Source organism: Acipenser ruthenus, chromosome 6 (genome assembly GCF_902713425.1).
Source record: "Acipenser ruthenus chromosome 6, fAciRut3.2 maternal haplotype, whole genome shotgun sequence".
In the NCBI taxonomy this organism is placed as follows: domain Eukaryota; kingdom Metazoa; phylum Chordata; class Actinopteri; order Acipenseriformes; family Acipenseridae; genus Acipenser; species Acipenser ruthenus.
Genome location: NC_081194.1, coordinates 27,828,328 through 27,851,841, shown reverse-complemented (window position 1 = coordinate 27,851,841; position 23,514 = coordinate 27,828,328). Strand labels below are relative to the sequence as shown.

The window sequence follows — 23,514 nt, the reverse complement described above, 5'->3', positions numbered from 1 at the left end:
GTTGGCATTAAAGTATGTATTATTGAAAGTACTCATGACTTCAAGGTAATGTTGCATTTTACTCCACAAAATACATTTAATTCACATAGTGTCTACATAGAGTAAATTACTAAATCAATCAAAACCTTTATAAGGAGCGCTGATTGGCTTCCTATAAAACAAATTCTCCACAAATGGAAATGTTTATCTGTTGTACAATCGAGATCAACAATGGCAATACGATGACATTTTTATCAACTCGTCAACAATATTTTATTGATCTTGGAATCTCTCATGTACATGTGTATAAACTTGGTGACAGATTCTGTGTAAATGACAACTGATGTGTGTGCAGTATCAACGCTGACACTCTTCACCACACAGTACACAGTGGAGGGCATGGAAGAGACTTAAAAGAGTAGCTTGTGAATCCTAGCTCAAGAATCGACTGGCTGTGTGTGGCACCGGGGGTGAGTTGGTTCAGCTCCAGGTCGCAGTGTTCAGCCAGCTCCAATAAAGTAGCCTATGTAAACAATTCTTTAGAAAATATAGTAACTGCTTTTTTGTTTCTGTGTGTTATGAATTTGCCCATGTTGAGGTCAGAGCGATCTGAAATGCTGTCAGAATTTTGTATTTATTTTTATTTGCTGCTGATACCTTTTTTTTGTTTGGTTACTAAAGCATTTGGATAGTTACAGAACTGTTTCAGACAGTGTATTGACCTAGGGTGGTGCAGATGATTGACCTCAGGGCGGCTGTCCATTTGGATTTCATTTCAGTTAACCCATAGCAAAACAAGTTTGTAGTTTAGAAAAAACTTCTACTTTGTGGCCTAAGTACTAACATACAAAACATTCAGAGTGTACACCTTGATTGGCTGACAGTAGTAGTAGTAGTATTATTATTATTATTATTATTATTATTTATTTCTTAGCAGACGCCCTTATCCAGGGTGACTTACAATTGTTACAAGATATCACATTATTTTTACATACTATTACCCATTTATACAGTTGGGTTTTTACTGGAGCAATCTAGGTAAAGTACCTTGCTCCAGGGTACAGCAGCAGTGTCCCCCACCTAGGATTGCACCCACAACCCTCTGGTCAGGAGTCCAGAACCCTAACCACTAATCCACACTGCTGCTGCTGTTTATAGTTCCTATTGGCAGTGGCTCTAGCAACACCTCTTGATGTGTCCATTGCACTACTTACAATTAACATGTAAATAGTCCCTCTATCTTTGTGAATATCTCTTTATTCTGTGCCTGTATTTAACTGTAATTGAGGAAATGAAACCTCCCCACAGGCTGTGAGGGCAATTGCATTGCAGCTGGGCAGCCCACTGACCCGGCAACCAGCAGCCTCGATTCGAGCCTGTGAGGATATAGCTCCCTGCGTTGAAGGTACTGGCTTTTACCACTACGCCATGAGACCATTTTGTTCAATTTTAATAGCCTATATTCTACACAGTTTAACATAAGCTAAACTCAGAAATATTGTTCCCACGTGTCACATGCAAAATGCAGAGTGTTGCATTTATGGATTAACGTAAACATAAACTTGTCTATCATAAGATGGACAAATAATGATAAGAAACACTGTAAAAAAACCTTTTGAGATACCAACTTCAGTTTGACCAGTGACCTAATATGACTGCCTGTGACAACTGTATTGCATGATTCTCTCGGTCAAGTTACAAAGCTGCCAAATACTGCTTAGAATCTTAGAAATCATTTGCTGTAAAGTATTAGCATTTGCAGGGTTATCCAAAATGGCTGCCGTGTGATGCGAGTCATGTGACTTTTTTCTGCATCATAGAGAGAGCACAATTATTGACTTCATACTTCTCCCACTATTACGGGTGCTGTCAGGTGAAAAATAATACTTTCCATTCAACTTTGTTTTAATCTCAGGCCAATAATCAAGGCCAATCTCAAGGCTGTGAGATAGGGTCCTCACATTAGCCATACAGCTGTTTACTAACCATTTGATCATAGGTGCTATTCCCCTTAAGCTACAATATATCCCTGGGGTTGTTATCCATATCCCTGGCAACACAGATAGTGGAGGCACCCATACTGTATCCTGGAGTGCCACAATCCTGCAGGTTTTGTAGGTATCTCTTAATCATCAATTGTTAAATACCTGGAACACATGGTAATTCTGACCAATTAAGCCAATCATTGAATCAATTAGGGCTTGGGTTAAACAAAAACCAGAAGTGTCTGTGGCACTCCAGGACCAGGGTTGCCTACCCATGATCTAGAGAACCATTTATCCTAATGTGATGAGTAACAAAATCTTGGTAAATAAGGCAATGAATGGTCTGTCTGTCTTTATTTTACATCCGTAGAAATCATTTACAGTTATGATGAAATTTGGTTATGACAGTCTATCACAAGCATCAGAATGGGAGAAATTTACTGGAATGTGTCCACCCCATACGTACATACAGTTTCTTATTTACTGAACCTCAGGACCATTTCATTTAAATGGTGTGTTGTAGTTCCAAATAGGCACTTTATACTCCTACATTATTATGCATAACTGTAATTTTGCCCCATTAGGTATGATTCCGCCTTGCAGTGTCCCTGTGGAGTAGTTCAACATGACTGGTCATATGGTGCAATGAGAGATTTACCCTGTCTATTGCTTTTTGTGTTTTCTATGCAAAGATACATTTCCACTCTTTAATTTCTGGAGAACAAGCCACTACTATTTTAGCATTTTGCAAACCAGGAAAATGTAGTGGGTGGTGATATTAAACGATATATTTAAATCTAGTATAAAATTAGCGTGGGGCAGGCCAAAAATAATCAATTTTGTTATTTTAAACAACTTCAGCCAAAAACGTGTATCAGGGGAGTAAAATGATTTGTACAGGGTCATTATAAGAATTCTCCTGAGGAAGAGGTGCTCGATCATGTTTCCCTGAGTTCTCTGAAAAACTGGAATGGAATTTTCCCCGACATAGACATTACTCCACTATTCATGGAATGCATGGAACCATTTTGGACACTAACATTCCATCATAGCTCATGAAACAGTTGTAGATTGAGGACTGTCGAGTGTCTTCAAATAAGCATTTATAGTAAGATTTTACTTGCTTTATTGAGGAAAAGGCACTTTCACAGCAATATGTGTATCAAAATAATGAAAATACCTTCAAAGCAGCATCCTTTATTGTTGGGTATTTCTGGTCAGGAGTCAGAGACCAAAATGCAAGGCTTGTTATGTCATTTCTCATTGCCTTCAATGAAGAGTCGTGTAGCAGGTCAATCCATTCCATTTGCACATCAGCTTTAGAGAAGCCCAACACTTCACATGCTTCTGATACTTTTGTTGAGTTGGCTGTATAAGGATCATCAATGCAATGAAGCAGAGGTGCCAGGGTTTGAAAATCCTGAAAGCGAGAGGAGACCTCTATTTTTTCATTAATACAAAAAGTGCTGTCACAAAAAAAAAAGTTCCTCAAAACAAGAATCTTGTCAACCAAAAAAATAATAATTCTGACCAATGAAAATGGTAGTCTCTTTGCAATTCCAGCCGGTAATCCCACCCTACATCAGACCTCAATTTAACCAATAAATAAATAACCAAATAAATAAATACATTTCCAACGGTACAAGTTATTTGATTTTAAGACCCTTCGGGAAGTTCTCATACTAAGCACAACTCCATTTAAATGACTCAAATACTGCAATATTTCTCCATGACTAAGGCCAAGATTGAAATAAAAGTGAACGATTTCTGACACATCTGCCATTCCTGTTTAGCTGACTGTCAAGCTGTAACCGTTGTAGTGTTATAAAGTGATACATCGTCATAATGTGGTATGCGTATGTGACGGTGAAATAACGTCTGTATTTATTAATACAAGTGAAATAACAGTCATCTATATCCCAACAATGGTGTAGGGGAAGCCAATACGGCAGGTTTGCAGTCCCAAACAAAAATGACATTCCAAAACCACAATCTTCTGTGCATGAAACTGTGCTCTATAGTTCCTGGGGATAGTGGTGTTCGTGTCTGTGCTGTGCTGTGCTTGTGCAGTGAGGGCAAGTGTTCAGGGTTTTCGTGCTGGCTCCGTTGCTGCAGCTCCTGGGTCTCTCACTCAATAACAAAAAACAATAACAAACATAGCGCACCGCCGCGTTAGTATCGTCACCGTAGCTGCATCCCCTTTGTACCACCAAACCCCTCCCTGCAATCAGCCTGTTGCCATGGTTTAACCAATCGTAGCGCCTTTTCTGGTCAGGAAGGAGATTTACAGCTCAGATACCTTCGCTTTCTGTCACAGCGTACCAAAACTTGACCTGTTTAATGTTAGAAAGTGGTACGCTGTCACATTGAAAGTGGTATGCTGTGAGATTTTGGTACAGGTGCAATCAATTGTAATGTGATGTTTTCCTAATGTCAAACAGAGATACATTTACCATTAATTATACATCATTTTTTTGCAAACTTAAACTGGAAACAGACAATCAATTTCACTAAAAAGAAAAAAACAATTCACCATGAGCAAGACAAAATGAGAAGTCCACTGCAAACTTGCATAAGTAAAAAAAAAAAATGTACAAGACTCAATGTATAGCATACGATAAATAATTCCATACCATTTTCTTAATGGTGGAAAAAAATGATGAATTAAATTTAAAAAAGATGTAAAAGACCGAAAGCAGCATAACGTACCAGATTTGAATTTGGGCATTTTTGTGCTGTTGTTTAGAAGTTGTTTAGGCATGCGCGAGCAAGCACAGTGTGCTGCGTAGCACTTTTTCCCGCATACCTGAAAATAACACTACCCTGGTACGCAATGGAACTAAATGATTTCACTGGGTAATTAGGAATTTTTATATATTTTTTTAAATGTCACAGCACTTTTTTTGTTAAGATTTCGTTTCCGTAGCTACGCTATTCTTGCATCAGTACTAAGAAATATCAGCATGTACTTGAGAAAAGCTAACACGCGACTTGAATATTTTGTTCTGACATAAAATAATCAAGTTTCTGTTAAAATTAAACTACTTCAACTCTCGCCAAACAGGAAAACAGTGGTGATATTTGCCAGTGTTTAAGTTTAAATGCAAATTCCAATTATAATAGCGCATTTACTGTAGGAATTGTTTTGTGAAAACAATGCAGTGTGATGGGGTGCCAGCTCGCCCCTATAATTTGTGTTTATTATTGTTATTTTTACTGTTGTTTTTCTTAGAATTTTTGTTTGTTTTGGATTGGCAGGGAGGGGGTTAAATTCCTCCCTCTAAAATACATGTGAGAATGTGGCTGGAGCCTTAAGTGTTTAATTGTTAATTATTAGTTAATTGGGCTCCAGCCACAGACTATAAAAGACAGTTGAAACTCTTTGTTAGGAGGAGGGTGATTTGGAGTGTTTTGTTTGAAGAAAGAGACAGAGTAGGTGTTGTCTGTAAGCCTTTGTTTGATGTTTAAACCTTTTGTTTGGCCCTTGTGCCTTTTTATTTGTGTTTTGTCAATTAAAATAATTTTGTTTTACTGCATTTTCTGTCTCTGAGTCTTCCCTCTGCGGCTATCCTGCCACATGCAGCCTCCAATATACTCAGTATTTTTTGACATTTTACATCTGACTACCATTAAAACTGTATAAGCTCTCGTATTATGTTTTACTTTTAAACACAAAAAGTATTACATTAAATATTAATAGTTTTAAACAGACTTTTACATTTTTTTAAAGAAAATTAAAATTGTATCTTAACTGAGAAAAAGGAAGTCACTGGCCAAGAAAATAAACGTTGATTGCGTGCAACCAGAAGGCGCGTGTCCGAGACTGCCTGCAGTCGTCTAGGCAACGTAAACGTTATTTTCTTATTAAACAAGGCCAGATTTTTTTATATATTTGTAACACCTCTTTCCAGGTGTGTTTCACAGTTGAGAGAAAATCAAAGCATTCCATAACTTAGCTCTCATCCCTTTAGACACACTTCCAACCTCGGGCCACTGTAAATCATTAGAAGGGCCATGTCCAGCCCACGGGCCCTATGTACAGTACCGTGGGACTATAGTAATGATGTTTTGCATTAGCCACTATACAACAGCCTTTATAAATGCAAAACATAATTCATACTTTACACATCCCCTGCAAATGACAACTGTGTAAGACGCCATCAAATCCTTATGAGTCGTGTGTGTCTTCATAGTAGAATTTTGACACTGGCATTCAATGTGTAAATTCAAACCCCCTGAAATTACTAAAACAGTTCAATTCACACATACTGTATAAGTACTGTAACAGACACCAGTAAAAGCATTTTCCCTGTGCTCTTTCTTGGCTGTTTCCAATCGCTTTGAAATTACATTTTATATGAAAACTCATTCGATGTATCGGATTCTGTGGAACCTATTCAGCTCTCCTTTATCTTGAAGTAATATGCAACTGACAGTCTCGTCATAGCAAGGGTCTGCTCCAAATGAACAGGTTGTATATTAAACCATGAATAAGTACTTTTGAAACAGATTAATAAACAGTGAAACCCTAATTTAAGCATTCACCAATGGGAGTGAACATTTGGGTCTGCTTACTGATTGCCTCCTTTACACAAATCCATCTCCTGCCCTTACTGTTTATATCCTGTTACAGGATATGGCATGGTTCAGGCTACAGTAAACAGATTTTACTGTCTTTTTTGGTTGATGTAATTAAAGCCTATCATATGTAATCTATTTGGTAAACACTAAGAAATAATTTAATTAGACTTTTAACACATTTTATATCATATTTGCTCATCTTGGAATGGTGTGGGGTGGTGGGGGGGATGCTGCTGTGTGTGTTTGGTTTTCCCTGGTGCTAACAGGATCCATTCAGGATTAATTGACCACTATCTAAATGTGTACTGTTCTGTGGTAATTCAAAGTTTTGACAAAATAAGGCTGACTTTGGTACAGGATTTTTGATGTGTTTGATTTACGTTTTTGCTTAATTTGTGTGTAACTTTAAAAACAGGCATCACTCTCTCATAATTACTGTTCACATGAACCCCATTAAATTAAGGAAGCCAACCAAATGGGTTTTGGGATTTTCAGTTATACATTTTTCAAGGATTTTTTGTGTTTTGTTTTTTTATTGTCCTGGTCCCTACAGTAGACTTTAATTCAATTTAATTATTTTTCCAAGCACAAAAAAACTAAAGTAACTGAGTGTAATAAAAATTGTAACAAAGACGAGGGAGGTAAACACCAGCATTGCACCTGGCCTTCTCCCTGGCCTTTACCCTTTTAATGAGCGCTGACACAGGAAATTGCCTTCACAGTTTAGCACTATACTGTTAACGTGAGATAGACTGTAGCAGTGACGTAGACAGGGGTAGCTTGCCAAGCTTTGCTCATGTGTTCATATGCACACCATATGAAAAGAGAACACTATACATAAGCATGTATGTAATGCACTGCGTGTGTACTTTGTATGGATTATGTGTTTATTTAGCAGACGCCTTTATCCAAGGCGACTTACAGAGACTAGGGTGTGTGAACTATGCATCAGCTGCAGAGTCACTTACAATTACGTCTCACCCGAAAGACGGAGCACAAGGAGGTGAAGTGACTTGCTCAGGGTCACACAATGAGTCAGTGGCTGAAGTGGAATTTGAACCAGTTACCTCCTGGTTTCAAGCCTGTTTCTTTAACCACTGGACCACACAGCCTCCATTTTGCTGTTAAACTTAAGCATTGTCAGGGTCCGCTGTTTACTTCCGTGGTCTTTTTTATTGTGAAGCCCTCATGCCTTGATGAGAAATATAACCCTGTGCTGTACTGTAATACTGGAAGAAAGTTCAGGGAAAATAAATGTCAACAGAATTGACTTTCCTTCCCTGTTCTTTCACGGCTCACAGATTTTGCAATGAAAAGAGTCCACTGTTTGAACGTCTTTAACCCTTTTAAGGACCAAGCATTTTTTTCAGGTATGCTCCCCAAGGACCAGATGTTTTTTTTTCAACACTAGTATTTAAGTATTTAAGTATTTTTTTTTTATGATGTATTCCACTTAGTGTTTTCAAAGAGATACACGTATAAAAACATGTTATTCTGTGACCTGAGGGACCTTACAATAATTCCTGAAAATTTTGTTGAAACATTGATGTTTGGGCAAATTACAAGACATTGTTTCATCTGAATAATTTACACATTTTTAGCTGACTTTGACTTTCTATCTTTACAGTGTTTCCGTTTCTTTCTTATCTCTAAACAATTTCCTGTGATATTTTCTTTCTGCGTGCTGCTCTCAAACTGTCTCTGCCCTTTTAAAATTGAAATGCCCATCTTGGTGATGTCACACGAAAAAAAAAAAAAAAAAACGTCAGGGAGTGACACTAAGTCCCTCCCCTGTCCAATGATATGTGTTTGCAAGCTGTATGGCAAAGAATCTTTATTCTGTTTACCCAGAAAGACACTTCTTTATGATCATGTTTACACAAAGGGTTATAATTAAGTAATTTGATTCTTTCCTACTGTCATTTATTTTTGGCTGGGGGTTTATTGTGATGCAAATTAGTACTGTACACACATTCCTGTCAAGTTTTGTGGGTCATCATCATCTAGGGCAGGGGTTGGAAACATTTTTGTGCAAGAGAGCCAAACTGAATGGACATTTAGAGTAAGAAGTCTGCAAAGAGCCAGTCACAATTTATGTATTTTAAAATGCTCTGACGAAGGTCTTACAACCGAAACGTTAGCTTCTATTTTCTTTTAAAGAATAAAAAAGTGAGATTTGTAGGCCTATGTTAGAAGGTTAGAAGGTTCATTCGCTAGCCAGGAATTCGAAGGTAGTTTTAAACCTTCGAAGGTTTGTCAAGTGGTATTCACGCGCTGTATGTTTTTGTAAACCGTTTGACAATGTGTTAATACTCTAAAGTTACACATTAAATGTCATTCACATGCAAAATTCGATCATTTGATTTGTATAATGCATATTATGTAAACAGAAGTTGTTGTATTAAAATCCACTACCATTGTACCAACTCATTATACGTGCGGTAGCAACTCTATATGGCGCCACTGCCCTGATGGAGTAGGGTATAGTATGCCAAAGCACTGGGGTGCTACCTGTAGCGGTTGTAGTGCTTCAGTAAAATATGTACTGAATACCTAGTGTACAAGACAGTGTAAAAGAAGTGATATGGTAGAATATGTTTGGAACAAAAAATCCCTGCAATAAAGGTCGTCCAAAGCCTAAATTGGACCTTCTTCAACATGGAGGACAAAAACAAAATTGCCTTTTTAATTGCTCATGGTATGAAAAAACAAAATGGTTGAGTATTCACAGTTTGGTTTTTTCAAACTGGCTCTTCATCTTCCAAATATGTTTTCTACAAATGACATCACTCAGGATTCATCAATCAAGTAAATCCACAATGTTTTTGTTATATTCAGTTGCTTGCCTTATGTGCTGCGTATACTATGTAACTGTATTACATTTCTTATTAAATTACGAAGTACCTTTTGAAACAGTGCGTGTAATAAAAAGTATATATATATATATATGTGGCAGCGGCGGAGAAATGATGATACAGGAACCAGTAGTCAGTTCAAATAGCAGTGAGAGCTGCTCTTTAATTTGGTTCATTCTGCTCTTTTTAGAAGCTCTCCTAATCAATGGATCTATCTCACTCACTCAACAACTAACTCATTGCGCTGCTTACTCGCTCACATTCATACGCTACGCTCACACCCCATTGGTCACATTTACACACTCTCATGCAAATCAGTCCATTCATTCCTCCAGCCACTCAGGACGCAGTATGCAAATGCATACTGCAGGGAGCACGGGGACCAATCGCAGCTCACCCCAAGTACTCACAGGTTTTGCAGGCATTCAGTCACACCCAGCACAGACTCACTACACATAGCACAGTACGCAATCATGCTATTTACAGTACATTTTTATGTACTGTAAATATTAATGTTTTATTCAAATATATCTTTATAAATGTAATTAAATATATATTAGTAATATATATTAGCAACTGACCTTGATTTTTTTTTTTTTTTTAAAGAACATAAAGTTGACAGACTGTCACAGAACCAGTGGGCTTGTTGCACAACGCAGGCACCACTTCCTTCTGTTTGGCTGCTAGCAACATCTATCTTTACAGCAATTTGCTGAAAATAATTGAACGGCAGCTTATCGTGGTGACGTCAATGTGTCCAGCTCTCTTGTTGTTTTAGCAACTGCAATTGATAATTAAAGGCACAAAGTTGCACCACTGGCACAGAGCTGGTGGTCGCCTTTCGGTGACGTTGGCACTGAGTCTTAATGGGCAATGCGTGTCCGGTTTTCAGTACAAAACCGGACAGCAAGTTTGAAAACCGACTGTCTGGTCTAAAACAGGACAATTGGCAACCCTAGTGAAACCCAGTTCAAGAAAGCTGTACGATATCAGTAATTTGTGCAAGGCAAAACTGGAACTCAGACACAAACATTTAAATATACCCTCCTGTATTTTAATATGAATTGGGTTATTTGCATTTGGAAGAAGAACTTCTGTGGCTAAAAGAAAGCTACATGGAAACACACACTACCCGAAAGTACTACCACATTAGAGTGAGAAAGACTTTGGTGGGCATTCAGGGCCCGAGTAAAAGATTCATTTGGCTGGAGGCCTCGTCCGTGGGTGCCCGACGGCTAAGGCTACCTGCGCAAGGCCGGCTGGAAATACATGAACAGTTACATGCATCCCAGTGCCGCTGATAGAAAGTGGCTATGAGCCACTTCCCCCCAAAAAGACGAGGCTGCCAAACCATGAAAGGAGAATAATAATAAATAATTAACGCACCCCACAATGGCAAGATAAATTTGGCCAGAGGCCTTGTCCGTGGGTGCCCGATGGCTACCTGCGTAAGGCCGGCTGGAAAAACATGAACAGTTACATGCATCCCAGTGCCGCAGATAGGAAGTGGCTGTGGCCACCTCCCCTCGAAAAGACGAGGCTGCCAAACCATGAATGAATAATAATAAATAATTAACACGCTCCACAGTGGAGCCCTGCCACATATCCCCCAGATATTGAAATTAATCAAAATCAGCAGCTGAGACACGGCCTGTCCCCCAGAGCATGACTGTGCTGGGGGAGAGAGCCCAGCCTGTCCAACCCAATCACTCACCCCGCAGAACTAAATACGAACCGCTCAGCACTCAGGTAAGGACAAAAACCCTACTCTTTCATTTTTTAGGGGGAAACCTCAAGAAATCCGTGGTTGAGTGCAGGCCTTCCTCCAGGCTCTAAGTGGTCAACTCCTGTTTCGGCCTCCCAGTGCTTAACTGAGCAGCCGAAACAAAAAGAAGCGACATGAAAGAATAACACACAGAGCTTTTATGCGCTTGCTGATGACGTATTGGTTAGGGGCGGAGTCTCCTTTGCAGAAAAGCAACCAAGTTTACAAGTCTGATTAAAACAAACGCTGGGTGTAATAGGAAAGTTAGGAATTATTGCCTTTATGTGATGAAAAAAACAACTCCCCAACTGCCACATCTTTTTTTATCATGACTGTTGGCTGTGTTTGTGCACATTAGTTAAAATATTTCAGTTTACGGTACATGGCACTGAGCATCGGGAGCTGGCTGAACGTTAACCCTGAAAATTAGAGATTTTTTAGGCCGATCTTTATTTATTTATTTATTTTCCTTCTCCTAATTAATTTATGTTAAATAAAATGTTAACACACAGACTGGCTACTTATTACTCTATGGTACATGACATTGCAAATAAACAAATGCTTTGGCTATCATCCAGGTTCACACAAAGTTCATTTTTCTCCATCTCTGCTTTATGATGTCTGTTTCAATGTGAAACATAATTGTAGTCAATTGTTTTGGCTCAAAGGCAGAAAACACTGTTATGGAGTTATAGGCACACATGAATGTGTCTCCTATATACAGTATTTATGATCTAAAACTTGACTAAAAAATGTATCTGCTGTCCAAATGTGTATTCTGCCCACACTGTTTATTTATCTAGGTGTTTTGAATAAGTTGAACAGTGCTGTTAAGGAATTGAGTAGAACCTGGAAACTGCTGTGAAATGGGAGTCTTTACTTAATAATTTTGCATGGGCATTACTTACAATATGCTGTAGATGTTTATTTACAGTGTATCCTTGATGGGGCATATCTGTTGTAGATAGCTTGCTTTTTAAAAATGTTATAACCTGCTGAAATACTTACTATATTCCTGGTGTCTGCTGTGATTTACTTGTTCTGTTAAGTGTAACGAAAGAATAAGTATATTTATATGTCAAGGTTGTAATTGTTTAAATGTTTTTGACTGCTGGCGTAAGTTTTGGCGTTATTCAGTATGCTTGGCTTCTGTGAGTTGTATGCACTTAGCTGTGCTGGTTTAATTTCTGCTGGATACACTATGTGGCACCAAGCAGCAAAATATACTAGTTAACTTTGGGCAGGCAGCCGGTATGCCTGTTTTTCCGTGTGTTCAAGCCCACCAACCAGTTGCTTACAAGGTAGAATGCTGGTTAACATGACTGACATTCCCTGAAGTGGTTGTTATAGAAACACAAGCTTCCTTCTGTCTTGCACTGTAATCTCTCAACCACTACCTCAGCCTGTGAGCCAAATTTCTTACTTCTCTACATGCAGCAGTAAGAGGTTAAACACATATCTTCAAGATTGCAGCAGATATTTTAAAAAAGTAATGTACTTTGTTGGTTCCCTGCCTCTTAATAATAGTCAATTGTGAATATACTGCATGCGGTAGCTAAGAGAATGCCGGGACAGCGAATTGTTGCCTGCTTGGGAATTGCTAGAAACCTGACTTAACAATTTACTATCTGTCAACCATTTTTTTGGAAAGTAAATCTATATAATGAATACAATATTCTGTGTTTGGAGAAAGTCAGGATGCTTTATATTACCGTTTCTTTGTTTGCATTGGTTCAGTATCGGAGCATGTTGGTCGTACTGGAGACCTAAGAAAGGAAGATTTACAGAAAACTGTAAAAACTGAAACAGCCTAGTACTAGTGGGAGGAGACTCTGTGAATGCAGTAGCTAACTGCATTGAGAGCAGCAACTTCCGTGACTATAATATTAAAATGTAAGGCAGGGCTAAATGGCTACAGTAGCTCAAAATAACATTTACAGTTAAAATGTAAGGATGAAGTTAATGCGTACCTCATAAGTTAACATTAAAGTATGTACAGTATTTATAGAAAAGTAGTCATGAGTTCAAGGTAATGTTGCATTTTACTCATCTAAAAACACTTTTTACTCACATACAGTAGTGTCTAAATTGGAGAGTAAGTTACTCAATGACCCAAACCCTTATCTGAGCCAGATGATGATTGCTATATTTAAACAATATACAAAACACAAAACAAAAAGACGCGATGGCCAAACAAATAGAAACAAGTATATTTATTTAAATATAGCAATTGTTAATTTTATATGTTCTCGCGCTCTCTCCCCCTCCGCTCTCCCGTACTCTCCTCTCTACACTCAACCCCGAGTGCAGAGAGCTGCAGGTTTATATACTCTGGCGAGGGATTAACTAGTTGTTAATTATCTTATTACCCCTCGGCCAGAGTCTGCACGCGTTTGGTAAGGATGCATGACTGTCAGTTAGTTAAATAATCAGTAGCTTATCAGTCATGCATCCTCACAGGGTTTTTAAATATAATAATAAAAGACGTGGCGCTTTTATCCACTCCGCAAACAAAAATACAAATAATAATAAATAGGGGCGGGACACTCCGCCTCAAGTTGGTAATCTGAATAATGACTGTGCTTAATCAGTAAACAGTACAGAATACAACTCGATCTAAACTTAGGGTTCATGTTTTTGTTAAACTGTGTGGTGTAGCACAAGTATATTATAGGGGGAATTTAAATAAATCAATGGGTAGAATGCACTAGCTACTACAAGAAGGAGTGGGTACTGTATTTTTTATAGTAGGGTGTGGTTCTGCAGATGAGATGAGAGTTCAGCATTAATCACTCCCCCGTACTACATCACCACCTTTGCCTTACTTAGTTTATTGACCTTTTGTATGTATGTCGATGTACTGTATTGCAGCCTGTTATTTATGCCAACATATTTACAAAATCAATCACACTGAGTTTGAGTGCCTATAATTGGACAAGCATTTGTGAAATCAGTTACACCATTTGTAGTACTCAAGTACTCAGATATCTGGTTAAGTCCTTCCAGAATTCTCCCCTTCTTATAAGAAATACACATGCTGCCATGTCTTTTTTTTTAATAAAATCTCCAAATATGCAAGTACTGTCTTTTTATAGATGCTGTAAAGCAGATTGAAAATGTAGTGTTCAGTCCCTGTGGCAGTGTGGCAGGACAAAAGCCGTGCCGAAGCATGGGGGTGTGTGTGGAATAGTGGGTAGCAGGGACGGAGGGAGGGAGATAAAATCCTCCCTGCAAAAACATGTGGGAATGTGTATAAATAAGGTGGTCACGGGTGTTAGCTGGGTTAGTGTTGGATTTAATGTTGGTGGAGGTTTCTGTGTCTGTTTGTTTACATTTCATGAGTTTTTTTGTATAGCCTTTTATTTTAGCGTCTGTTATTTTGTTAAATGTGTTTTGTTTAAAGTTTCTGTCCGTGTTATTTTTGTTTGTGTATAATTAAACGTGTGAATTAGCGCTTTACTGTATCTTCTGTGTCTGAGTCTTCCTTCCTGGTTTAAAGACCATTGCCTGTGACGCTGTCCTGCCACAGTCTCATACAGTTTAAAGCATATTTTTCACAAGTACTCTACTGTATTTTAAAAGGTTGTAATCCCGTAGATCCATGTTGAAAATATCTGCTTTACAGACATTTCCTGTAAAAAAGGCAACACTGTTTCTTTTTTGTTTATTTTTATTTTTTTTATTTTTATTCTTGAGCAAAAAGTTAAGAGCTTGGAGATGTGTGTGTGTTTTTTTAAAGAACATATTTGTTTCACAGACACACACACACACTATTATAGCTGGCTGGTTTGAAGTTTGTTCCAGTTGAAGTACGTTTGTTGAATATAAACATGTACATGTGTTTACCTATACCTAACTTGTATAACATTACTATTGAATGTAAACTTCTGCACCTTTTCTGAAGGTTGGGACAGTTTGCTTTTTAAATAAAAACAAAGATGCAGGTTAAACTTTGAAAGGATGTGTGTAGTAAATGTAATTGAACTACATTGATGGAGACAGCAGCTATAAGACCCTGAATGAATGAAACAGAATCTTGCATTAGCAGCCAGTGAAGCCCGCAGTTGAGAACCACTTTTTACTGAATCAATGCAACGTAGAGAATGAAGAAAATCCACTTAGTATCAAGTGGTTGGTCCAGTGAAATTCGGTTCTGATATTTGCCTACATTCTGTAAGCCAGTGATGTCAAACTCAAATATATAGTGCACTATTTCAAACAGGCATCGTTTTTTTCCAAGAGGCCCAAAAAATCTGATTGAAATCTTGCATTGCTTTTAATTACACACAAAAGCCTGCAGCTTCTGAAAGTCTGTGGGTACTATTCTGTGCACACCATGCTACAAAGAAATACAATGTAGGTGTTTTGTAGGAACATAAACATTTACTGAAGTTCCTGGTTTGACAGCTTTGAATGTTACCTCTACTGAATCGGAGGAGTTTGTAGCGGTACTGTACAAACCTTTTTACAAGTTGCCTGACAATTTGCTCACCTTTGCAGTGTTATGTTTTGTTTTTCAGTAATGGAATGGGGAGATGATGTCCGGCCTATTTCAGAAGAAGCAGCCGTGGTAATTGCAAACCATCAGGCGACAGGTGACGTCTGCACACTAATGATGTGCCTACAAGACAAGGGGACGGTATGTTATCTACAGTGATCTAAAATGTCTTTACTTCATTCATTAAACTTTCCCTTCAAAAAGAAACCGTCTTTGCAGGAGCTATAATGGCATTGCTGCAGCTACTTGCTTGCAATATGTAAAGAAAAAATATATATTTGAGAGAAGGATACGATTTCTCTTGCAGCAGAGAAATATTGAAACCCAGTATACCATAGAATTACAAAACAGCAAAACAAAACAAAAATTCAGTTGTGACAATATGGTATTTTTTCATTCAGTTTTAAATTTAAATTACATAAGTGAAGTAAAAGGTAAAACTGGCAATTGGAATATGTTGCAGGGTGTAACCCTTGAACGTCATGTCTGGTTTTGTATGGTTACTACTAATTTAGTATTTCAAATTCCATGTACACAATTTGCAAACAATAAAACCGCCACACTTTTTGTACTCTCCAGCCAGAACTTAAAGTATTGAGAACCATTTCAGAATACGTTAAGTGACCTGTTTGTCAGACATTCATTAGTAACATACAGTACATATCTTTTGCCACTACTGTGTAAAAAAAAATTAACTGTTAATAGCAATCGGTTGTGTGTTATATGTATGTATGGACTGACAGGTGACTCCTATATACTGTACATCTAGATTATGATACTCTAAAGCTAAATAACCTTATGTTTTACAATTGATATAACTATCAACTATGCCCCTGTCAAGAGCATTAAAAACTCTTGTTTGTTTACTCAAATCAATATATAGATAGATAGATAGGTCTATATAGGGTGCTGTTTGTTAGAAATGCTGAAATTGTAAAAGTTCTCTATGAATTCCTCAGGAAGCTAATGACACTTCTTTGGAAATGTCTGCCTGTATGTCATGGATGATTCACGATCGGGCAGTGCCGTCATTGTTTGTCTTTTCAGTCGTGTTGCTGTTTGTGTACTCGTAGTCCCGTCTTTTGTTGCCGATTTTAATACACGCATCACTACACACATCACACAGGCTATTTTTGAGAAGCAAAACATGGTTAAAGTGTGTTTTATATGAGAAAAAAGTTACAAGAAATAGATTTTATTTCAGCAATTTTTTTGCTAAAAATGCTAATTAAAAAGTATTTATACCCTGACAAGGAAAATGAAATTAACAACTAGTTGAGGCACCTTTAGCAATAATAACCTCTTTTAAACGATTAGGATATTTGTCAATGAGCTTTTGGCATTATTCTTTAGTGATTTTTGACCTTTCTTCAATGCAAAATTGTTCCAGATCATTCAAATTCTGAGAACTTCTCTTGTGCATAGCCTCCTTCAACTCATACCAAAGATTCTCAATCAGATTTAGATCGGGACTTTGGACTAGGCCATTCCAGAACCTTGATTTTATTCTTCTTTAACCATTCTGAAGTAGATTTTGTTGTGTGCTTTGGATCGTTGTTGTGTTGGAACGTCCAGTTACACTTTAAACCAAGTTTTGTAGCTGGAGGATTTCAGATGATTAGCCAATATCTTTTGGTATGCTATGGAATCCATTTTACCATGTAATGGAACTAAATTTCCTGTGTCATTAGAGGAAAAACAGCCCCATAGAAGCCTATTACCACTTTCATGCTTGACAGTAGGTATGGTGTTCTTTTCTGTGTATGCCTCACCAAACTATCTACAAACGTAACTACTATAAGCGTGACCAAATAGCTTGATTTTAGTTTCATCACTCAAAACATTTGACCAGAACTGACCATATCCATTATTCAAATGCCGTTTTGCAAACTTTAAGCGATTGTCCCTGTGATGTTTTCCTAGAGGGGCTTTTTCCTTGGCCTGCAACCATTGAAACCTTCGCCTGCAATACTCGACCTATGGTTGAAATGGAAACCCCAGTCCCACTTGCAGCCAATTCACTTTGAAAATCTTTGGCAGTCAATCTTGGATTCTTATTAACCTTCCTCGCAATTCTTCTATTTGTTCTTGTTGAAAGAACCTTCTTTCTTCCAGACCGAGGGGGCGTTGTGACAGTACCATGAGTCTTGTACTTATTGATAATATAAGCAGTAGTTGAAATTGGGATACTCAAATGCTTGGAAATCTTGTATCCTTCTCCAGCTTTATGACAATAAATAATTTACTGCCCAAGGTCTTCAGATAGCTCTTTACTTTTTTCCATATTGACTTATTGATAATGACAGCAATCATCCTATGCCTTTTATACTCTCTAAGAATATTCACCTACAATCCAGCATTTTCTAGACTTTTCTAGAATTAGATTCTGCATTCATATTGAAATTTCTAGCACATTGTAGAAAATATTATCATACAGTGCCTTGCGAAAGTATTCGGCCCCCTTGAACTTTGCGACCTTTTGCCACATTTCAGGCTTCAAACATAAAGATATGAAACTGTAATTTTTTGTGAAGAATCAACAACAAGTGGGACACAATCATGAAGTGGAACGAAATTTATTGGATATTTCAAACTTTTTTAACAAATAAAAAACTGAAAAATTGGGCGTGCAAAATTATTCAGCCCCCTTAAGTTAATACTTTGTAGCGCCACCTTTTGCTGCGATTACAGCTGTAAGTCGCTTGGGGTATGTCTCTATCAGTTTTGCACATCGAGAGACTGAAATTTTTGCCCATTCCTCCTTGCAAAACAGCTCGAGCTCAGTGAGGTTGGATGGAGAGCATTTGTGAACAGCAGTTTTCAGTTCTTTCCACAGATTCTCGATTGGATTCAGGTCTGGACTTTGACTTGGCCATTCTAACACCTGGATATGTTTATTTGTGAACCATTCCATTGTAGATTTTGCTTTATGTTTTGGATCATTGTCTTGTTGGAAGACAAATCTCCGTCCCAGTCTCAGGTCTTTTGCAGACTCCTTCAGGTTTTCTTCCAGAATGGTCCTGTATTTGGCTCCATCCATCTTCCCATCAATTTTAACCATCTTCCCTGTCCCTGCTGAAGAAAAGCAGGCCCAAACCATGATGCTGCCACCACCATGTTTGACAGTGGGGATGGTGTGTTCAGGGTGATGAGCTGTGTTGCTTTTACGCCAAACATAACGTTTTGCATTGTTGCCAAAAAGTTCGATTTTGGTTTCATCTGACCAGAGCACCTTCTTCCACATGTTTGGTGTGTCTCCCAGGTGGCTTGTGGCAAACTGTAAACGACACTTTTTATGGATATCTTTAAGAAATGGCTTTCTTCTTGCCACTCTTCCATAAAGGCCAGATTTGTGCAGTATACGACTGATTGTTGTCCTATGGACAGAGTCTCCCACCTCAGCTGTAGATCTCTGCAGTTCATCCAGAGTGATCATGGGCCTCTTGGCTGCATCTCTGATCAGTCTTCTCCTTGTATGAGCTGAAAGTTTAGAGGGACGGCCAGGTCTTGGTAGATTTGCAGTGGTCTGATACTCCTTCCATTTCAATATTATCGCTTGCACAGTGCTCCTTGGGATGTTTAAAGCTTGGGAAATCTTTTTGTATCCAAATCCGGCTTTAAACTTCTCCACAACAGTATCTCGGACCTGCCTGGTGTGTTCCTTGTTCTTCATGATGCTCTCTGCGCTTTAAACGGACCTCTGAGACTATCACAGTGCAGGTGCATTTATACGGAGACTTGATTACACACAGGTGGATTCTATTTATCATCATTAGTCATTTAGGTCAACATTGGATCATTCAGAGATCCTCACTGAACTTCTGGAGAGAGTTTGCTGCACTGAAAGTAAAGGGGCTGAATAATTTTGCACGCCCAATTTTTCAGTTTTTTATTTGTTAAAAAAGTTTGAAATATCCAATAAATTTCGTTCCACTTCATGATTGTGTCCCACTTGTTGTTGATTCTTCACAACAAATTACAGTTTCATATCTTTATGTTTGAAGCCTGAAATGTGGCAAAAGGTTGCAAAGTTCAAGGGGGCCGAATACTTTCGCAAGGCACTGTAGCATCAAAAGGTTTGAATACTTTGGAATTAGCATTTTTGGACTTTTGCCAATAATCCAGTAACCCTATCTTGCAATGGCACTTTCAATTGCTAAATGATTTGTGCATTTCGCACAAATCATCTGTTACATAATTGTATACAGAAGGTAATGAACCAGTTAAAAATGTTTTAGTTTTATGGAACTTCCATGTACTGAGTCATTTTGGTCTTTTTTTCTGTTAGGTTGTCCGCAAGATGATGTGGTTAATGGATCACGTATTCAAATACACAAATTTTGGCCTTGTATCTTTAATTCACGGGGATTTCTTTATCAGACAGGTAAGGCTTCTTCAATCATCTTAGTTTAGAGGGATGTCCTGCCCTAGAAAGTAGAGAGAAATCAGTGTAGGTGGCTGGGTTAAAAAAAAAAAAAGGATGAAGGGTTAGTTTCCTTGTAAAGTGAGAGGCAGAGACGAGCACAGCTGATGGTCTGTTCTCCTCTTCACGGACATGCATTCCTGACATGCTGTTTTCGCATACACTGCATTCCTCTCCGGCTCTCCTTACATGACCTGTATTCATAGAGCTGAATTCTGCCATCTACCTGCAAAAGAGCTCTTTCCTTCTGTTACAGTCACAACAGAGTGAATAATTAAGTAGACTTTTATTTTGTCTCTTATTTTTTTTAAGATTTCAGTCTGTGAGTATTTTTATTTATGTATTTATTCATTCATTCATTCATTCACAGTAGACTCACACTAAATTGAACCAGTTGGGATTGATCAGATTATTGATTTGTTCAGAGAGCTGATTGTAAACCTGTATAGATAGCATGGCTCAGATTAAAACTCAGTTCAGACCAATATATGAAAAATATATTGCATATATATTGGTGTCTCGGGGACTATACAGTAGGTAGATTACAATTCACATACATAATTACAATAAGATAGTTGAACACTGAATCCCATTGAATTTCTTAAATATTTAAATAAAATCTCCTATACTAAGCATTTTATTCTTTTGGAACCACTTATTTAAGGTGAAAAACAAGCATTGCCAATATTCCTTTAAACTAATCTCCATCAATGATTTTTAGAATATCTAAAAAAAAATCTCAACATGGAGTTTCAAGCTCTCTGCTTTTCTTTTAATTTTCTTTGCAGGGAAAAGCACATCGTGACAAACAGCTATTCCTGTTAAAAGATCATTTAGACAAGTACTACCACAGCCGGGACCGAAAATGGATAGTTCTCTTCCCCGAAGGGGGCTTTCTGAGAAAACGGAGGGAAACTAGCCAGTCTTTCTCAAAGAAATATAACCTGCCGTTCCTGAAGCACGTCACCCTGCCCAGGATGGGCGCCACGGAGGTCATCTTGAAGTCACTCGGCCCCCAGCAGGAGAATGGGAGCCTTGCGGGAGGAGACGCTACAAGATCAGGTACTTGACACGTGGAGTTCGCTCTCTATCTAAACAATTTTTAATTTAATAATTGAACAGAACATTTTAGAAAAGCGTTGGTTAGATAATTTTCACACTAGCACTTGGTGTTGCTACATTGCTCCTTAGGTTTGTTTCTGTTGTGTAATCTTCCTCTCCCCTGGGAAACAGATTATTTGTTTGACTGAGAACTGCAGCTGGTCAAAATATTGATAGAAGACAAGTGCAAATGAAGGAATGCTTTGTGTTGTGTTATTAACATATTTTTATTCCATCTGTGTTCAGGGGTTAGAAGGTTAGTTAGTTAGCCAGGAATTCGAAGGTAGTTATTGTCAGATTGGTGGTTTTCCAGCTAAATTTGGCTAGTTTTTAAAACATCTAGCAGGTAAATATTGTCTTTGGTGGTTTGGCTATTTTTTATCATGCATGTTTTTTCCTGTTCCTTTCAATTACAATACAGTACATTTAGAAGTTGCCAGCGCAGGACTTCAATCACCACAATTCCATAGTTAATCAAACCCACCCACCCGTCCTCCTGGCTTCTTTTCTCATATGATCACACTCAGCAAATCCGGTTCCAGAAAAGGGTGAACCCGCCTACTTTTTTTTTATCAGGATTGGTTAATATGGATATTCTTACACATGACTGACACCAGATGTATTTGAGTGGGGTTCTTGTTTATTATGAAATAATACTGAATTTTTTTGTCATCAGTTAAAAAGGGATTACAATTGATTTTTTTTTTAATTTTAGTTAGAATCACCTGAAAATTGTATTTAGCATGCACTGTCATCGCGCAGAATCAATAGAGAAAGGAAGGTGGTGTCGCCAGCCATTTAGTGAAGCTTAAACGGGTTGGAGCAAGATTTCGGACGACGTTTACAAAGTCAACGTAAAACTGTAAAACAGACTTTTACAAGTGTTAATGATAAATATTATTCAAAATGGGGAAGTGGTTTAAATATGTGCAAAAACACAGACCGAGTGGGGGGAAAAGATGTACAGTTTAAAGTCTGGTTAGCGAAAGTACCTGCCGATGATACAACAGCTTATTGCCGTTACTGCTAACAAACCATACCTTATCTCACAAGGAAACCGATAAGCATAAAAGGGCACATGCTCCGAGCATGTAAACTTTGGACAGATATATGGAAACCAGCAACGTTCCAGTGGTGTTCCGAAAAACAATGTGAAACAAGGAGAACTGAGACTTGCAGCTTACCTTGCTATTCACTCACCGATGTCATTCATTGACCACCTGCTGCTAGTGTGTAAAAAAACTGCTTCTCAGATTCAGAAATTGCATTGCAAATGAGAGTGGGTCATACTAAATGCATAGAGCTAATTGAGGGTGTTTCTTTATCTTTACAAGGTATAGCTCTGCTGTGACCAAACATTATTACAATTAGAATGTTGGTAACCATGTTTTTGCTGCATGTTGAATATGACAAACGGGTTTCCATAAACAAGACGTTTCTCAATGGCATAAAAAGTCTGAGTTTTTTTAAAGCATAAAAGTCGATTTCACCCATTCTCTGCTTGAATTGAAAAATAAAAATATAAAAAAACGGTAAATTCTTCCTAAAATAAACGTCGATATTAAATAAATAAAAATCGAATAGTAGCAAGCCTAAATATAAACTAGTAGCTATGGTGACGGTCAGCCCTAGCACAGTCTTTATTTGTTTTAGAATTGTAAATATGATTTGGTGTAAATAGGTTTGTGAATGTAGTCCTATGTTTTAATTATTTTACCATCTTCTTTCTTGTGGGATTTGAGGGGAAAATCTACAGATTTACCCCCATGGTAGTGTCTTTGAATCCAGTAATATTACAGAACATGCATACTGATATTTAGGTCGAGTAAGCCCTGGTTAGGTAAGGACCGAACCTCCCGATTCAGTGTGTCATCAGCTTTACCATTTGGCTGTTATTGGGCTAATTAGTTGTTGTTCCTATTATTAGAACATTTCCTGGCTGTAGGTTTGATTGGCACTCTACTTCTGTTTAGATCGACCTGCTACCACCAAGCATACTTAAAAATGATCAGCCAACAAATTTTTTTTTTTTATATAAACGGAGAGCTTTGTCTTTTGAATGCATCAACCCCTGAATGAAAATGAGCTAAAGAAAATTAAGTGATCAATTGAAAATACTTAGCCTGTTTGATTGAAGGCACTGACAGCCTGTTTTTAGCACACAGTTAGCTTGAAATTCTAATTTCAATGTGCCCTTCACAGAAATTATTGTTTCTTGTGCAAGCTGTGAAAGTTAAAATGATAAAAGACCATACCAAAGCTTTGTTGTTGGGGTTATCTCCTCAAAACTTAACTGAAATAGTTGCATATAATAAGCACATGTTCTC

The 23,514-nt window shown here is 37.9% G+C and overlaps 1 protein-coding gene across 4 annotated transcripts in view; it reads left to right on the top strand.

Annotated features, from left to right (window-relative positions):
• The window catches only part of LOC117411389 (acyl-CoA:lysophosphatidylglycerol acyltransferase 1-like), an 84,095-nt gene that overhangs the window by 21,389 nt on the left and 39,192 nt on the right, over positions 1-23,514 (top strand). For all 4 annotated transcript variants that reach the window (XM_034018831.3, XM_059025307.1, XM_034018830.3 and 1 more), the window contains exons 4-6: positions 15,686-15,804; positions 19,952-20,047; positions 20,875-21,148. In XM_034018831.3, coding sequence (XP_033874722.3) covers positions 15,686-15,804; positions 19,952-20,047; positions 20,875-21,148 — 489 coding nt within the window. The remainder of the gene's footprint in view (positions 1-15,685; positions 15,805-19,951; positions 20,048-20,874; positions 21,149-23,514) is intronic.